Source organism: Limanda limanda, chromosome 9, assembly GCF_963576545.1.
Source record: "Limanda limanda chromosome 9, fLimLim1.1, whole genome shotgun sequence".
Taxonomy (NCBI): domain Eukaryota; kingdom Metazoa; phylum Chordata; class Actinopteri; order Pleuronectiformes; family Pleuronectidae; genus Limanda; species Limanda limanda.
In genome coordinates, this window is record NC_083644.1 from 17,343,746 (window position 1) to 17,358,768 (window position 15,023).

At 43.9% G+C, this 15,023-nt stretch overlaps 1 protein-coding gene across 2 annotated transcripts in view; it reads right to left on the reverse strand.

Annotated features, from left to right (window-relative positions):
• trabd2b (TraB domain containing 2B) overlaps positions 1–15,023 on the reverse strand; it is a 66,804-nt gene that overhangs the window by 24,126 nt on the left and 27,655 nt on the right. For both annotated transcript variants that reach the window (XM_061078745.1, XM_061078744.1), the window contains exon 3: positions 2,423–2,569. In XM_061078745.1, coding sequence (XP_060934728.1) covers positions 2,423–2,569 — 147 coding nt within the window. The remainder of the gene's footprint in view (positions 1–2,422; positions 2,570–15,023) is intronic.

Here is a 15,023-nt window from a genome sequence, read left to right on the forward strand (position 1 = left end):
TGACGAAAGGAAAAAAGTGTCCGGTCGCAGCGGGGTCAAGGTGGGAGTGCAGCGGTAAATGCAGATAAGTTATCGCAGGAAAGCCCATAAGCTGCTCTCTATCCCGACCTGCACAGGAAATGTGGAATGACAGCAAGATATTTCCTCCCTTCCTCACTGCCTCTTTGCACTCGTTTACTTAATCATTCTGTCCTGCCAGGAATCTTCTATTCTTTCTTTCCCCTCTGATTTGGCTGTTTTAAGTTCTTCTTTTTTTCTTACCTTCTTTCCTCCCCCCCACCCCCCTTTCTTTTGCGTTCACATGTTCTATTTTATTACCATTTCCTTCCTTTTACTTAGCATTTAACCATAGAAACACCAAGGATCTACTTCATGTGAGAACTATGGGAACATTCGATCATCGGAATAATACAGTACTAAGCTTAGCTTTTATAAATTTGATTTTAAATCGTGTGCAAACCATCTGAAGAACACTGACAAAACTGTATGTAGGTAACTTTCCGGCAGTTTTTTTTCTTATATAATGACTGCTATTTCATTTCTATCCATCTTCTTTCTCCTGTTCCACTTTGAAGTTGCGTCACTGATGGATTTGGGACCAGATGAGTGTTGAAATACATTAACCTCTATTGCACAATTCTGCCGGGCTGTGTTCTGTGGCCCATCATAGTCCTCGGCCTAATTTGATGAAGATGGAGATGGGGGAGCAACCAGGGTTGTGGAATGACTCTGGATTAGATCCTATCTATCAAAAACCACCTGCTCTTTTATGGTCCTGAAACTTCCCTCTCTTTCTCTCACACACTCATACCGACTGCAATAGATTACCAGGCTACAGCAGCAAGCACCCGAGTCTGAAATCTGATTGCTCTATATATGTGCTTCGGATGTTAATATGTTGTTATGACATGAGGAAAAGCAGCAAACTGGTATTATTGTATGAATCTATGCAGTAGACCCCTGTAGCCGTAAATGCAGGTTAAACCAACAAGCTCATGGTCCCCAGGGAGTAAGAGATGGATGGACACAGTTGAAGAGAGAGACAAACGGAGAAAGAAGGGGAAAAAGGGAAATATGTGTCTAGTGTTGAGGCTTAACAACAGAGCCACGGTGACATTTGAACTGTCTGAACAGTGCGTTGCTCACTTGTATCTGTGTGTCTCTGAAACATGCAGTTGAGCGGTGTTTGATATCATAAGGCGTGCTATGTTTAATGGCACTTCAGGATCATCAAGGGAGGTTTGACACAATAAAGGTCTTGAAGTGACTCCAATTCGAGGTTGGGGATACTGCGTGTGCTGTCTTTACCACGTAAGTGTTTATAATATATATTGAATGGCCTTTCGACAGCAGAGCTGGGTGTGAAGACTGATGAGCAGGCCATCGCAGAAGAGGCGGAGGCTATGTTAGGAAACACAAAGTTGGAGGGGGACATATGGTGTATTTAGTCCAGAGCTATTAAAGTGTCAGACTATCAAGTAACTTGAGGTCGAGAGGGATTAATATGGTAATATGCAGTTTTGTAGAACTGACGTGTGAGCCTAAAACTTTGAGGTGACGATAGCGTAATAGCAGAAGCGGGTACGAGGCGTTTGCCAACTTAAATTGAGGGTCTGACAGATTTGGGTTCTTGAACACCATTACAGATGTTCTTTGGACAGGAGCTGCTAGTAGCTGTTATGTTTATGTGAATATTTTATTGTAAAAGATTCAACTATTTTGGTAAAGAAAACAAAATGACAAATTTGCTGCAAGCCTTTCTTGCCCTTGGTTGAAAAAAGAGATGAGTAAGATAAGTTTGTAGGGAACTGGGAGAGAGTTTCTGATTCCTCAATGATATTTGTGCATATATTTATCTTTAGCTGTTGTACAGATCTTTATTGTTTTATGAATGAGAGTCAACCTGAATCCACTCATTGTCACTTCACACAAAGAATGAACGTGTGGGCGTGCAGTGGTCCCGTCAGGTCAGGACGGGCCGTTAGAAATTATGTTTGGTTTTGACCATGACAGCCCACACTGTTATATGGGGTGAAATGTTAATAGGTACACTTTTCTATGTTTAGGACATAATGAGAAATTTAAATTTAATTTTTAATTTTAATGAGCATTTTTGTGGCATCAGAACAAGTTGGGTTATGCTTTGCAAACTGGATGTTGCTATATTTTAGAACATTTAGAAATTCCCATGTATAGTAGTCCAGTAGATAAAATGAAGAAAGTCTTCTGTTTAATGTCTCCTGCCAGTTTCCCTGCAAACCTGTTCCTCATCTACTCACCTGACTGCCGTCATGCAGGCTCTGCACATCAATCTCCGCCAGATAATTCCACATTGTATCTCCAGCCCTGAATCTCTTTGTTTAATGGAAATCACCACATCTTTAAAAAGTTAGGTGATCTGAAATCGAAACGGGAGACCAACCTGTGATGTGTCGTGGTTGAAGATGATGGAGCTGAGGTCACCACAGTTGTAGTGTGTGATGAGGTCCTCAGTGGTGAAGGAGCCCTGCAGGCTTCCTGCTCGAACGCCCTCGTGCTGCAGCAGAGTCTGGTTCAAAGCAAACAGCACCTGCAGGGAGAGAGAGAGACGAAAAGTCAGGAGGGGAGCTGTTAGATTGAGCATCCGCAAACTCAATTTTCTCTGCTATGTGCCAAAGAAGAATTTGCTTTGATGGAAGAAATTGTGCAAGCTGTGTTTCTCCTTTTAAAAAATCTTATATGACCTCAATGTACAATGAAGTAGTTATGCGGAGTGTTGGGGAAATTAAGCATTTTCATTTCTTCAGGATATTTTCATACACTTTCCATACAGGCTGACTACAGGTAAAACCAGACCACGAAAGACATGGCAACACTCCTCAGACTGTTCTGATCGAGGGAGAGAACAGGGGGGAGAAAGGGAGACAGAAAGACAGAGGGGCCATTTGAAAATAAGCCTTCTCTCTCTTTCACCAGGACCAGGGTGCCTAAAATTTATGGCGCCCATTAAAATCAAAAGTAAACCCTCTTTAGAGAGAATTTACAGCGTGCAGCCGCCAGCTAGCCAGCCCAACGACTACACAGCTGTCCTGGACACAGGGGGTTAACCTCGCAGCTCCCGCCCTCTACAATCCCACGCCACTTCTGACTGGCCTGGAAACCGGGGACCAGGTTGTCAATCACCCTTAAGCTCTCTTTCAAGAACCAGAGGTGTGTTTGAAGAGGAAATGTGTTTTTCTTTCTTTTTTCTTTCTCTGCTATGCTACACTAGATTTCACACAGAGCTCCGTTGCACCCAGGGAGACAGGTTGAGTTTGCTTGATTAGGACAAGTGACTCGACTCATCATGTCCTCAAACCAGACCAGTGTGATCCTTGTCTATGATCCCAATTACCAAGAAACCTGACTAGTGCATTGGAAAAATACTGCAGGGAGAACGTCAGCATCCTGGCCCCGATGATTTGTGGAGAAGCTTAAGGCCGATTACAGCTGCTCGACTGATTGAAGCAGATGTCAAAAGGCTGGGTTGTAATTCACGCAATTAAGTTATATTCACGCAATCATAAATGTCCACACTGTGCATATCGAAGGCTTCAACTCCAGGTAACCTTTACGCCGGGATAATCACAACCAAGCACTAAGCTCAACCTTGTGACTCGGAGGTCACTGTGTTTGCGAACCAGTCTCGTGAGGCTTTCAGCTTTTAGTGTTTATTCCTATAATGCGAAGTGACAACTGATGAGCTAACACCAGATATAACTCTCATTATCCCCTTTCTGCTCTGAACCTTTCTCTTTCGCCACTTTCACTAGAGAGTCTCCATCGTCCTCATCTCTCCGAGCACCGGATCCTGAGCCCTTCCTCCAACCAAGAACTTAGTCTGACCTTACTTATTCATTTAGCATACATACTTCATCCTGCATATTTTTTTTATTTTACTCTCAGCTCCACTTTGCTGCCCTGCCAGAGGCCCATAACCCAGGAATGGGTCTTAATCAAGCCTATGACCGTTTCATTCCTAGAAAAAACACTTCTCCCAGGTCATATCTCCACACCAGACTTCCCAATCTCAGAAACTCCCCTGCTGGCCTAGTAATGGCATTATACCACATTTCAGCTTCTAGTTCCATCTCACATAAGATTATTTTATTACTCTTAACTTCAGGGAATGTCAGGATGTGATGCCAGGCCCATAGAGGCTTATACCTGCCTGACTAACTAGCTACAGTAGCGCCTTCTGCTTTTGCAGATGCTGATTCTGTGCCAATAATTTGCCACTGCCCCAAGTCCTTGACCCACAGGGCTCTTTGCCACGTCTCGAGGGTTTTTCCAAGAGAAACACCAGGGCAGGCTGCATGGGCAGAGTCAAGGTCCGGAGTTGGCAGAGCACACACACCTGTGAGGCATCTTGTCAAGCAGCCAGCTTCAGTTATTTCCCTTACCATGGCAAAATGCACCAGACGCGACAGACGGGAGGCTGAGGGCATTGACAAAACAGCAAGTCCTCATATTTTTGGTCTAAATAATCAAATATTAAGGTGACATATATGCGTATGGGAAAAAAGTAATAGTTTTAGATGCATGTGGTCCAGGTATTGCTCATGTTGTGGGGACCTAAGTCCATTTACACGTCACATTGTAGGGACTTTTCTTCCTTATACGTGTAAAAAGCAAGTTTCCATAATGTAAATCAAGTAGTAAGTATGGTTAAGGTTTGAGTAAGTCTCCAGGAAATCAATGTAGCTCAATGTAAGGCCCTCTGAAGTCATGGAGATGTGTGTGTGTGTGTGTGTGTGTGTGTGTGTGTGTGTGTGTGTGTGTGTGTGTGTGTGTGTGTGTGTGTGTGTGTGTGTGTGTGTGTGTGTGTGTGTGTGTGTGTGTGTTTGTGTGTGTGTGTGTGTGTGTGTGGTTTGCTGTTGAGGGAGTCGCTATTTCAATATTGTCCATCTCCCTGGGATAGAACATCACTGCAGCTGTAACCATGGCGCCTGAGTTTGTGCTGAGCTGAATGAGTGCACATGTCAATCAATGTGAGAGAGGCAGAGGAGGGAGAAACAGGGGGGGGATGGAGGAAAAACATTCCGAGTGTGAGGACCTGCATGTATATGCATAAGTGTAAATATGTGTGTGTGCATGCACTCATGCTGACTGACAGAGTGGGTGTTCTCATGCTGAAGAGGTCCACTCACTCTGACAGACTGGATTTGTTTCAGCTCGGCCTTTTCAAGGTAACTAACATTGACTCCGTTCGCCACATGCTTTACTACCACAGGTCTCTCTTTGCTCTTTTTTACAAGTCTCATCTAATACATGCGTGAGAAACAGCAATTTCAATTAAATAAAAGCTTTATAAGAACAAAGCTGGAAGGAGCAGAGCACACGGATGGTCTTGGAACCTGCGAGCAGAGCACAGCACTCCAAAAATTCATTAGCGAGCGTTGGAAAGAAAACAGAAAGACGGGGTCAGGCTGGAGGCGGGAGGGGGAAGGGGGGGACATGAAAAACATTTTAAAGAATCAGACATCTTTTATGTTTCAGTGGGAAAATGTCATTTATCAACATGTGTGTGCTTTTGCAGCAATTGACCTTGAAGTGTGTTAAAATCCTGGCTCTTAGCGAGCCACAGCGTTGGCTTGTTTGAAGGTTTTTACAGGTCTGAGGCATATAATGAGAAGGTGCCGATGACAAGGTGCTGGAACAGAGAGAGCTCACTCTTGATGACTACATCACTCCCCTATTCCTCCTCAAGTCTAAATCGGAGAATGCGAGTGATGGATGGAGCTAAAGAGCTTCAGGCTGGGATACAACAGGAGGAAGTGTCAAACTGTGGAGGCCAAACGTTGAACCCTGCAGGAGAATATCTAATACCCAGGATTACTGTTACTGGACAGCTATAAGTCAGTGAAAGAAACTGAAAGAAAGCAAAGAAATAATCGGCATTAGCCGTTAATACACGGATCAAGAAAAACTAAATGCTGTCATATGCATGTCCTGTCTGCTTCAATCTTTCACTGTCAACTTTCCCACAGCAACCCTTTCAATTTCTCCAGCCATTACTCACTTGTTCTATCTCCGCTGTGGTGAAACAATGAGACACTATTCCACTTTTCCTGCAAACTCGCAAAGAAAGAGGAAAGAAAGGGAGCTGCAGTGGTACAGGGAAGACGGAGAACAGAGAACAAACGCCAGAGAGGTGAAGGTGTGAGAAAATGGTATAAGACAAATAAAGCCTTGTTCTCTATGAGAGGAGCATGTGTTGTACAGATGGAGATTCTTCAGATTTTGTGTGCTGGAGAGTTTGAGTTTCGGTGTATGGGTATAACCAGACAGGTGAAGGAAACCCTGGTGCTGTCTGCCAGCGTCGGGCAGGAGAACTGAAAGTTTTGTTCCGATGCACATTTCTCCTCTTTTTTCCCCTGCTCTACTGCATTTCTCTGTTTGTCTGCCCATGCGTTTTCCTAGGTTTTTCCTTCTCCATTTATGTCCCTGTAAATTAGGAAAGAAACTACTGTGTCTTCAGTGAACCATTTTATTATTTTCATCAATATGCAATTCAGCCAAACAGGCTTCGATCGTTTCTTCTTTTCTTTTTTTTTGTGGAACATGCACCGCAAAATTATCAACAGATTATGATCAGCCATTGGATCCAGACCCCTTAAAATGAAACTTTACCATCAGAACATATCCTATTATTTCATCATTTCATTAGAATCCTTAAAAATAAGTAAAAGTATAAGCAGCAGAACATATTTTTCATTCTTCTTATTCTGTCTTATCTGATCCCTGGCTCCCATTGGGAAAACCACAACTTTACTGCACGCAACAGGTTGTTTTACTGCTAAAGGGACAGAATTTCTCATGGTCTCTAACAATATGGGGTAAGAAAAGTGCTGCTATCCTCGTTACTTCTCTTTTAAAAAAACAAGCACATATGGAAGAGAGATAAGAGAGACGTATTCCAACATTATCTTTGTGGCAGAAAGCAGCAGGGCTTATGGGAAATGTGGTGTCAATTTAAAAAAAAAAAGTACAGATTAAATAAGAGCTATCAATCACTGAGAACATGGTGCTGTGTTTATGGCGTTCACAGCAAGACCTATTAAAAACAGTGCTGCACTGATTTACCATTGAAGTCTTATAACACTGTCAGAGAAAAACAGATTCAGCACAACCTGGCACATGCATTACCCACAATGCACCATGGCCGCTGGCATTTCCGTCCGTGATTCACGTGTGTTATGGTACGAGCAACTAATCTAGCCTGTTGCCTTGTAGCCAATAGTTCAAGCAAAACAATTATAGGGCGTAAGGGAAAGACTTTTTGAGGATATATTTTGGGAGTTGGAAAGAAACTAAAGGCGAATAAGATGTAACATGAACATGAGCAGCTGCTTTCAGCCTTTTAAAAAAAAAAAGGAATGGTAACACATTAGGATTTTAGGGGGAGTATTGCGAGTCAAAGTTCAGTTAAACTCTAGCCTGACGTTTTCATACTCATGTTTCTAGTCAGCATATGAGTCTGATACCGTTCCATTGGGCTGTGATTATTGGGCGTGTTTCAACCGAACCAGGAAAAAAAATGCCCATCGCTCAATTGGATAGACCTACAACCATCAGAGCAGCGTAGTATGTGACGTATGTTGAGCGACGCATAGTTGTTGTCCACAGAACTCAACTGCACTCACGCTGGAAGAAGTAGAAGAAGAAGATGAAGAACGATTTTTGCCGGTGCTGTAAAAAGAATTTGAAGTTACAAGGAGAACTTACTAACACGATCAGCCTCATCGACACATCTCAGCTCTCCAGCGGCAGTCATGTTTGTGGAAAACAAAGTCAACCCAAGCGCTCTTTGATGACGTTGTTGATTACGTAACTGTTGATCATCTGTCCATCATCGTATAAAGCCGGCCCTGACAATTTGATTTGTCCGAACAGAAGCTGTTCAGAGATAATTTCTCCCCAACGGAGCGACTCCAGACCGAACTTCCCGCCCAAAAAATGTTGTGGGCGGGACTAAGTTCGTCTGGCACCCAGGCTAGTTAAACTCTACACTAAGCCACGAAACAAAAAAACAATGTTTATTTGCCCCTTACTCACGTAAATTGCAAGTAAACAGGAGGCAAAGGTTCGCCACAGCTACATTTGCGTATATGGGAACATGCATGAGGCACATTTTCACAACCTCCTCAATCATCGACTGGTTTGTTGTTGTGAGACAATCTCAGGCAACTCAGAGCTCCCCTCTAGTGGATATACTGCTTAAAAACCATTCAAATGTGAAAAAGGCACAGAGGTATATGCGCAGTGACAATTGCATTATTTGAAACGGATGTATCTTTTTTAGTACGTAAAAGCAGCATGAATGAAAAGTCTTACACGTTGTCTCTTTATCTCTATTTAGTCCAAACTGTCTCAGGGTAGTTGTGTTCCCCTCGACCGGTTTCGTCTCCCTGAAAGCCACTTGAGTTTCATCGCCTGAGAAAGAGAAGAACTAGACCCCTGACCCAGGACACGCACTGCTGGGCTCCACTGGGCCCAGCCAGCTTCCCCCATGGGCTCCAGCTCCAGACGGCGAGAGGAGACTGGGTTCACAGCACCCCGGGGGTGACCAACGGGAAGGATGTGGGGAGTTGAAATAACATCCAAGGCAACCCAGGAATAGGAGAAGTGCGATAGATCTCATCCCTGTTCCGCACAGAGCGACGTCCAAAAAAGGGTGGATACCAATTTGTGTGAGTGCACTTTCCCTCTCACAGCCACAGCATAGAAGCATAAAAGAATTCATAAAAAACACCCCTGCATCCAGTTTCTTTTAACTTATACCATCTCAGTGTGACTTCATGCCATACTGTACATGTCGGAGTGGTGGGGGTATTTTAAAGGTCTGCTTTTGTCTGATCTTTTCGTCCAAGCTGACAGTGAAAAGCACCTTGAGTACATAAGGGTGAAAAGATGGTGTCACACAAGACCACTTCAAAGTGTGGACAGTCTTTCATTGTTGTCTCCTACAGTTTTATCAACAAGGATCCTCAACACTTTGGGCTTTTATTCTCCTTATGGGGAATCATGTAACCTGTCCACAGCGTTTAAGGCAACATTCAAGCAGAAAAACGCCTCAAATGTGACCTCCAGCGTCAGCGCAGTGCCAAAATACTTTTACAGCCCTTCGGCGCCTTTCGTTTCATTTGCCCATTCGAAGGTAAGCAGCACTTTCAACTCACCACATCTGGCATGAGCTGCAGCAAACCAGAGCCGTGCTTTCTTCCAAAACTTTATCCCCGTTAATACCCACAATATACACAAATCACACACATGCACGCACACTCACAAACACATACAGCCACCCATAAGCACACACGCTAATGATTATAAACATGGCATTCCTCTTTGAGCAATGCCTCTGCACAAACTACATATTGCAGGAAATGAAAAAAGGAGACTTCCTTCCTTCCTTCCTTCCTTCTTTCCTTCCTTCGTTCCTTCCTTCCTTTCTGCTCTCCCTCTGTTTTACTAAGTCTCTCACCCTGCCTAGTCTACCCCCTGTCTCAGCCTAGGAAATCCAGGGATTACCAGAGGGACAATCCCAGTGGCAGAGGCCTGCTGCTCCCTGCTTCCACAGAAAGCCTCTCTTTCTTCCCCTTCTTTCTTCCTCCTGTCCTGTCTCTGAGGCAGGGGGCAAGGGTGTAATCACGGGACATATCCCTATCTTAGAGCTGAATGGTCCCTCTAGCCTTCCACCTTCTCTTTGTTTATTGTTAAGTTCATTCTCTCTCCATCGACCACTGCTCTCTCTTCTCTGCAGTCTCGGGTCCACTTGTTTGTCTTTTTCCCTCTGATAAAACCAGACCTATAGGCACCCCCCACCAACCCCCACATTGCATGCACCTCTCCAGCCCACCGAGCCTCCTTTCTCTGCTCCTAATAAGAGCCTCCAGTGAATTTGGGGGGGGGGGGGGTCACCCCAGCTCTACCTACACTTGTCCACAAATAAACCCTGCTGTTTGACTTGGCAGCACTGCCGCTGTGCCAGTCATCCCAGCTTTCCTGCCTCCCAAGAAAAAAGAGAATATAATAAAGTATCACTTGATCCGGAGTGAAAAAGCACACAGCTGCCCACAAGCAGAGGGCGTGGGGTGTGAAATGGGGCCGGGGAAATTATAGAGGGAGTTTGTGCTAATTTTAGTTTTTTTCTCCCAACATCAAAGATCTGTTGAACAGGAACAAGCATGTGTAAATACATGAGCAGAACAACACAGCTGCCCATTACAGGAATAACAGGTAAATGAGACAGGTGGGGAAGTCGAACTCTGATTCCTGTCTGAAGGCAACATGTGAGATCAAGATGTTTAATCGTAAAGGTTTATTAAACTAAAGCTGCTATAATGGGTCATTTGTGTAATGTTAAGGGGTGGCTAATAGTAATCAGTGCATTGATAACTGTAATCCCCGGCCAAACAGTCCTCTTATTAAGAATTAATTCACTGGAATAGTATTTTATTTGGATCTGTTCACATGCAAAAATATCAGTCCCCAAAAACAGACTTATTTTCTTTATTTCTTTCTTTCATTAAGATCCACAAGTTTTTCTCTGAGAAGTCAACAAAACTGTTGAAAAACAATTTTAAAGGAGAGTGGAAGAAAAATCCTGGATCTGGCCCCTGATCCAGATCTGAACCGGTTTATTGGGGTTTTCCCTGACACATCCTCCTATAACCCAGTTTCATGGAAATCAAATCAGTTGTTTTTTGCATAATCCAACTAACAAACAAACAATAACCTCCTTGGCAGAGGTATTAGTAACCTCACTCTTTAGTTCCTCTCAGCTCTGAGGAGAGAGAGGGAGAGTGGTGCAGAAATTTCATTACTCACAATGTTTTGATTCACTCTCACCTCTCTCGTCAATTTCATTTCAAACTACAGCAGACAGATGCTTTCAGCAGGAAAAACACTCTACAGTCTGAGCTGCTCAGCACCAAACACCCATCAACAGGCAGGGGAAGGTTGTGGAGCACTACAGAGATATAGAATAAATTGAACTTACATCTGTTACGGACCTATAAGAAATGGCTCGTGAGGCCCGGAACACATCAAATAAACGAATCAGAAACAACTGTTGCCACTAAATAATAACAAATGTTTATTGGTTGAAACAAATATTTAGAAAGGCAACAAACCAAAAGGGTTGGAGGTTCCCGGCCAAAACAAACAAAAGAGAGGGGAACACTGAGCCAGCCATCGGCCGTCGAAGTCAGTGTTCACCCCCGAACTAAGTCTGCCTAAATAACCCACTACCTAAATGAAAGAAAAAGGTTATCCGAAAACAGGACTACCGGGAACCCCCGAACCAACTACCAACATAACAAAAGCTCAAAAGGACTTCTGGCATGGGGGAAACCGGAGCCTCGGTCTCCTCACCCGTTCACCTGCATGGAAGAATAGAGAGCGAGAAAGAAATTCACAGCCTCCTTAAGTCAGCTCCAGCTGACGAGGTGATGAGTCTCACCTGAGGACTGGCTGCGTGGAGAGAGAGAGAAAGGTGGAGAGAGAGAGAAAGGTGGAGAGAGGCACAAACACACACACACATTCTCACACAGAGCCCCACCTCCTGGCCACACGTAACAACATCCATCATGTGGCCAGAAATGCAACCATAATCAATGCTATTACTCTGTTTGTGCTGGATGGAAGCAACTGTCTGTTTAGTCAATGTTTACAACCTGTTGCACTGCTCCAAGCAGCCAAAACAATCCATCAAATAAGTTAAATAAAAAATGATATCTCAGCATAGGTGCAGTGATACTCAAAACGATGGGTCATTGAGTATTTTTATGAGGTGAATAGGTTTTGATAATGAAGCTTCCAAAAAAGGCCTGAAAAGGCTCCTATAATATTATCTTATAAAAATAAGTAGAAATACAGATGGGTATCAGGTGAATTTCCTTGGCTTCATAAGTCAAGTATCATTTTCAAACTTTTTAATATCGTGATCTGCTTTATTCCAAGAAATGTCCTATAGAATCATCGATGCACGTTAGCTTCACTCGAAGCAAATAAAATGATCTCACCCACCGGCACATCTGTCAGATTTCCCTCTGTTGTTTTAAGGAAAATAAGATTAAAGGCCTTGCTAAGATCGAGCTAGATCAGGTCACTCTAACCTTATCTCCCCCTAAAGCTCGTAGTCCATCACTAACATCATGGCCTCCACTAATCCTAACACATTTCACAGACTGCTTTTTTTTCTTCCAAAGGAAAAATTCTCATTGAATTCCACTGGATTTATCCAGCTCCCATTATGATGTGTGATGCTATCCAAACCAGATGAGCTGGGTCTTCTCCGCGGCATGAGAAAGGAGAAGTCAGAAACAGCCGTCTCTACTTAAAAATGCCTCCTCTGCCCCAAACCAGGGCCCGGCCACTCTCTCTTATCTCCGTCCGTCTGCTTTGGTTGGACTAATGGCTTTAGACAGATTAATTCCAAAAGAATGGCTTGTCCTTTGCAAAGTCCACATCTGAAGTCCGGCTGAAACACGAGAGCAGTTCATAATCTAATGCATGAACATAAATTTTGTAATGGAGGCAAAACCGGATCCAGATTGAGAGGAAGAAAAAGCAAGTGTCCAAAAAGTTAGGAGCTGGTCCAGGTGACTGAATTCATTCCTTTTAAAAAGGAGGGATCCTTGCAGGGGTTTGTGTGTGTGCGTGCAAGTCCAGCACGCACGAAGGGGTTCAATCATCACACATCATTCGGATTATATTCAAATGACGTCATTCCAAGTTGAGTCGAACTGATTTTTCCTTAAATAAATCATTTTCAGTGCAGGCTTGTGTGTGCACCTTAGCTCGCATCCAAGACTGATTTGTTCTTGTTTGCACTATTTGACAAGCAGATTGGATTTCTCCTGCAGAGTAGCAGACACTTAAGTAGCATAGAGTGTAATGCAGCAGATCGTACATATTACAAAAACTACACATTTACTCATGAACGGGATATGATTGAGAGGCTTTAATGTATGAGTTAAAGTCTGCATGCTGTGCCTGTGTGTTTCAGTAGTGTGTGTCATCAGAGGGGTAGAAGGTGAACGGAGGTAGAGAAAATAAGAGAAAGATGACATGAATAGAGAAGAAAAGAATGAGGAGGAAAAACTGAAAGACGCGCAGCAGGAGGCATAATGTAAAAGAGTTAGAAAGACAAAAGGCCAGATGTTTACAGTTAACCATGAGGGATAAAAGACGAGAGAAGGGAGCAGACCCAATGCACCTCTCCTCCTCTTCCTCCTCCAGGTCTGGAGCCCAGCTGGCCAGTTTTATCCTTAACACTGTCTCCTCCTCATCCTCGCAAAGCCTCTCCATCCTCAAGCCTGTCCCTGTCCGTCCAGAAACGCATCGCGTGTCTTCCATCAGTTCCCAAAACCTTTCTCACCAGCCGTCCTCCCTTTCCTCAGCCACCTTTTGCATTCTCAGTGACACATCTGTAGATTATACAACCCTTCATGTCTCCCTCAGACCCCATTCCTCTTGCTCCTGTTCTCTCTTTCCTTTCATTTGATGGTGGCTCCCCTTTCACCACTGTCACTGATCTCTGTTTATTTGGCTTCCACGTCCTTCCTCCTTCCCGTGCTCCATTCAGTGCACACTTGCTCTCTCTGTAGGACCATGCATTTGTAACTCAGTGCTCGTGTGCATGCATGTGGCTACGGAGTGTTTGTGTTTCCACATGTCTGTCTTCACTACAGAGTTTGTCAAACTGCACAGTGCTCCGACTGTCTAAGAGTGCAGCAGCAGAAAGAGGAGTGCGTGGTCCAAACCTCCTCTCCTCTCCACGGTCTTGGCTCTCTTAGCTTTGATGCTGGAGCTAACGCGGCGTAATCCCACACAAGCGCACCATTTCACGGCAAATCAGCAGGAGAAATGTTCAATTTCATGCAAGCATATTCGGCCAGGAGAAAAGCAGAGACGGAGCAGGATCGCAAAGTAAACGCTTCAGGCAGGAAATCGACAGTAGAAAAGCAGCATATGTGTGTGTGAGAGGGTTAGATAGGAGTTTCTCAGGGGTGGAAATCCCACTGTGAGTGGAGGGTCACATTAAACTGTCATTTCAGTCCAAATAATCTCCTCATTATGAACAAGCTGGTGCAGATGGAGCATGGAGAGGGACTCACAAACATACACAAACATACACAAACATATACAGCCTATGCCAATTGGTTTGCCAGCACTTAACGACTGAGGGGCCGCCAGACAGACAGAAAAGTGTCTGTGGTTTTAATTTGCTGCGTCTTCTCTCCCAGTATCCAGAGAAAGATTCACCTCCCACCATGTCACATCCAGTCTATTGTAATTTGAAGTGTTCTGCGTAAAGTTGTGTGCATTCAATGGAGAGATCAGTCCAGAGGGTTGTTATCTTGGCAAAAGAAGGGGAATGTACCTAATGCTGTCTTATTATGTGGTCAGCTTGCCTCCTGCAAAAACTACATTTAGCAATCACCAGGGTTTTTTTTTTCAGAGTGTGAGGGAGGGTGAGCCTTGCAGAGTGTTTGTTTTTGTTTCTCCATGTGTTAAATACAGAAAATGTAAAGTGTGGGTGGGTAGGTGGAGATTTTAGAAGGAATCTTATTAGAGCCGGTCCATGTAACAAAAGGCCATGTGTAGTAATGTGTAGGTATTTACTTCTCGATAGTGTATCAATTATTTTGTTCCCGGAAATTAGATATGACTCATTTATTACAGCTCTAAAAACCTGCCCTACACACACACACACACACACACATAAACACATACATACCATAGGAGACAACCTTCCTATGCCCTGGCCCGACGCCAGACCTCGTGAAAACTCTTAACCATCTCTCGTATTTCTCTGTGTCTTTCTCTCTTTCTGTGTAAATGAAAAGCAGATGACGAGCAGAGCAACAGTCAGTCTATATGAACTGCACTGACTGACTGACTGACTGAGGAAATGAACAGTTGCAGGCTGTTCTATTCCTACACAGGTTTTCACATGGCTGCCAACGACCTTCACAGAGAAGTGGAAGCTCCACTGA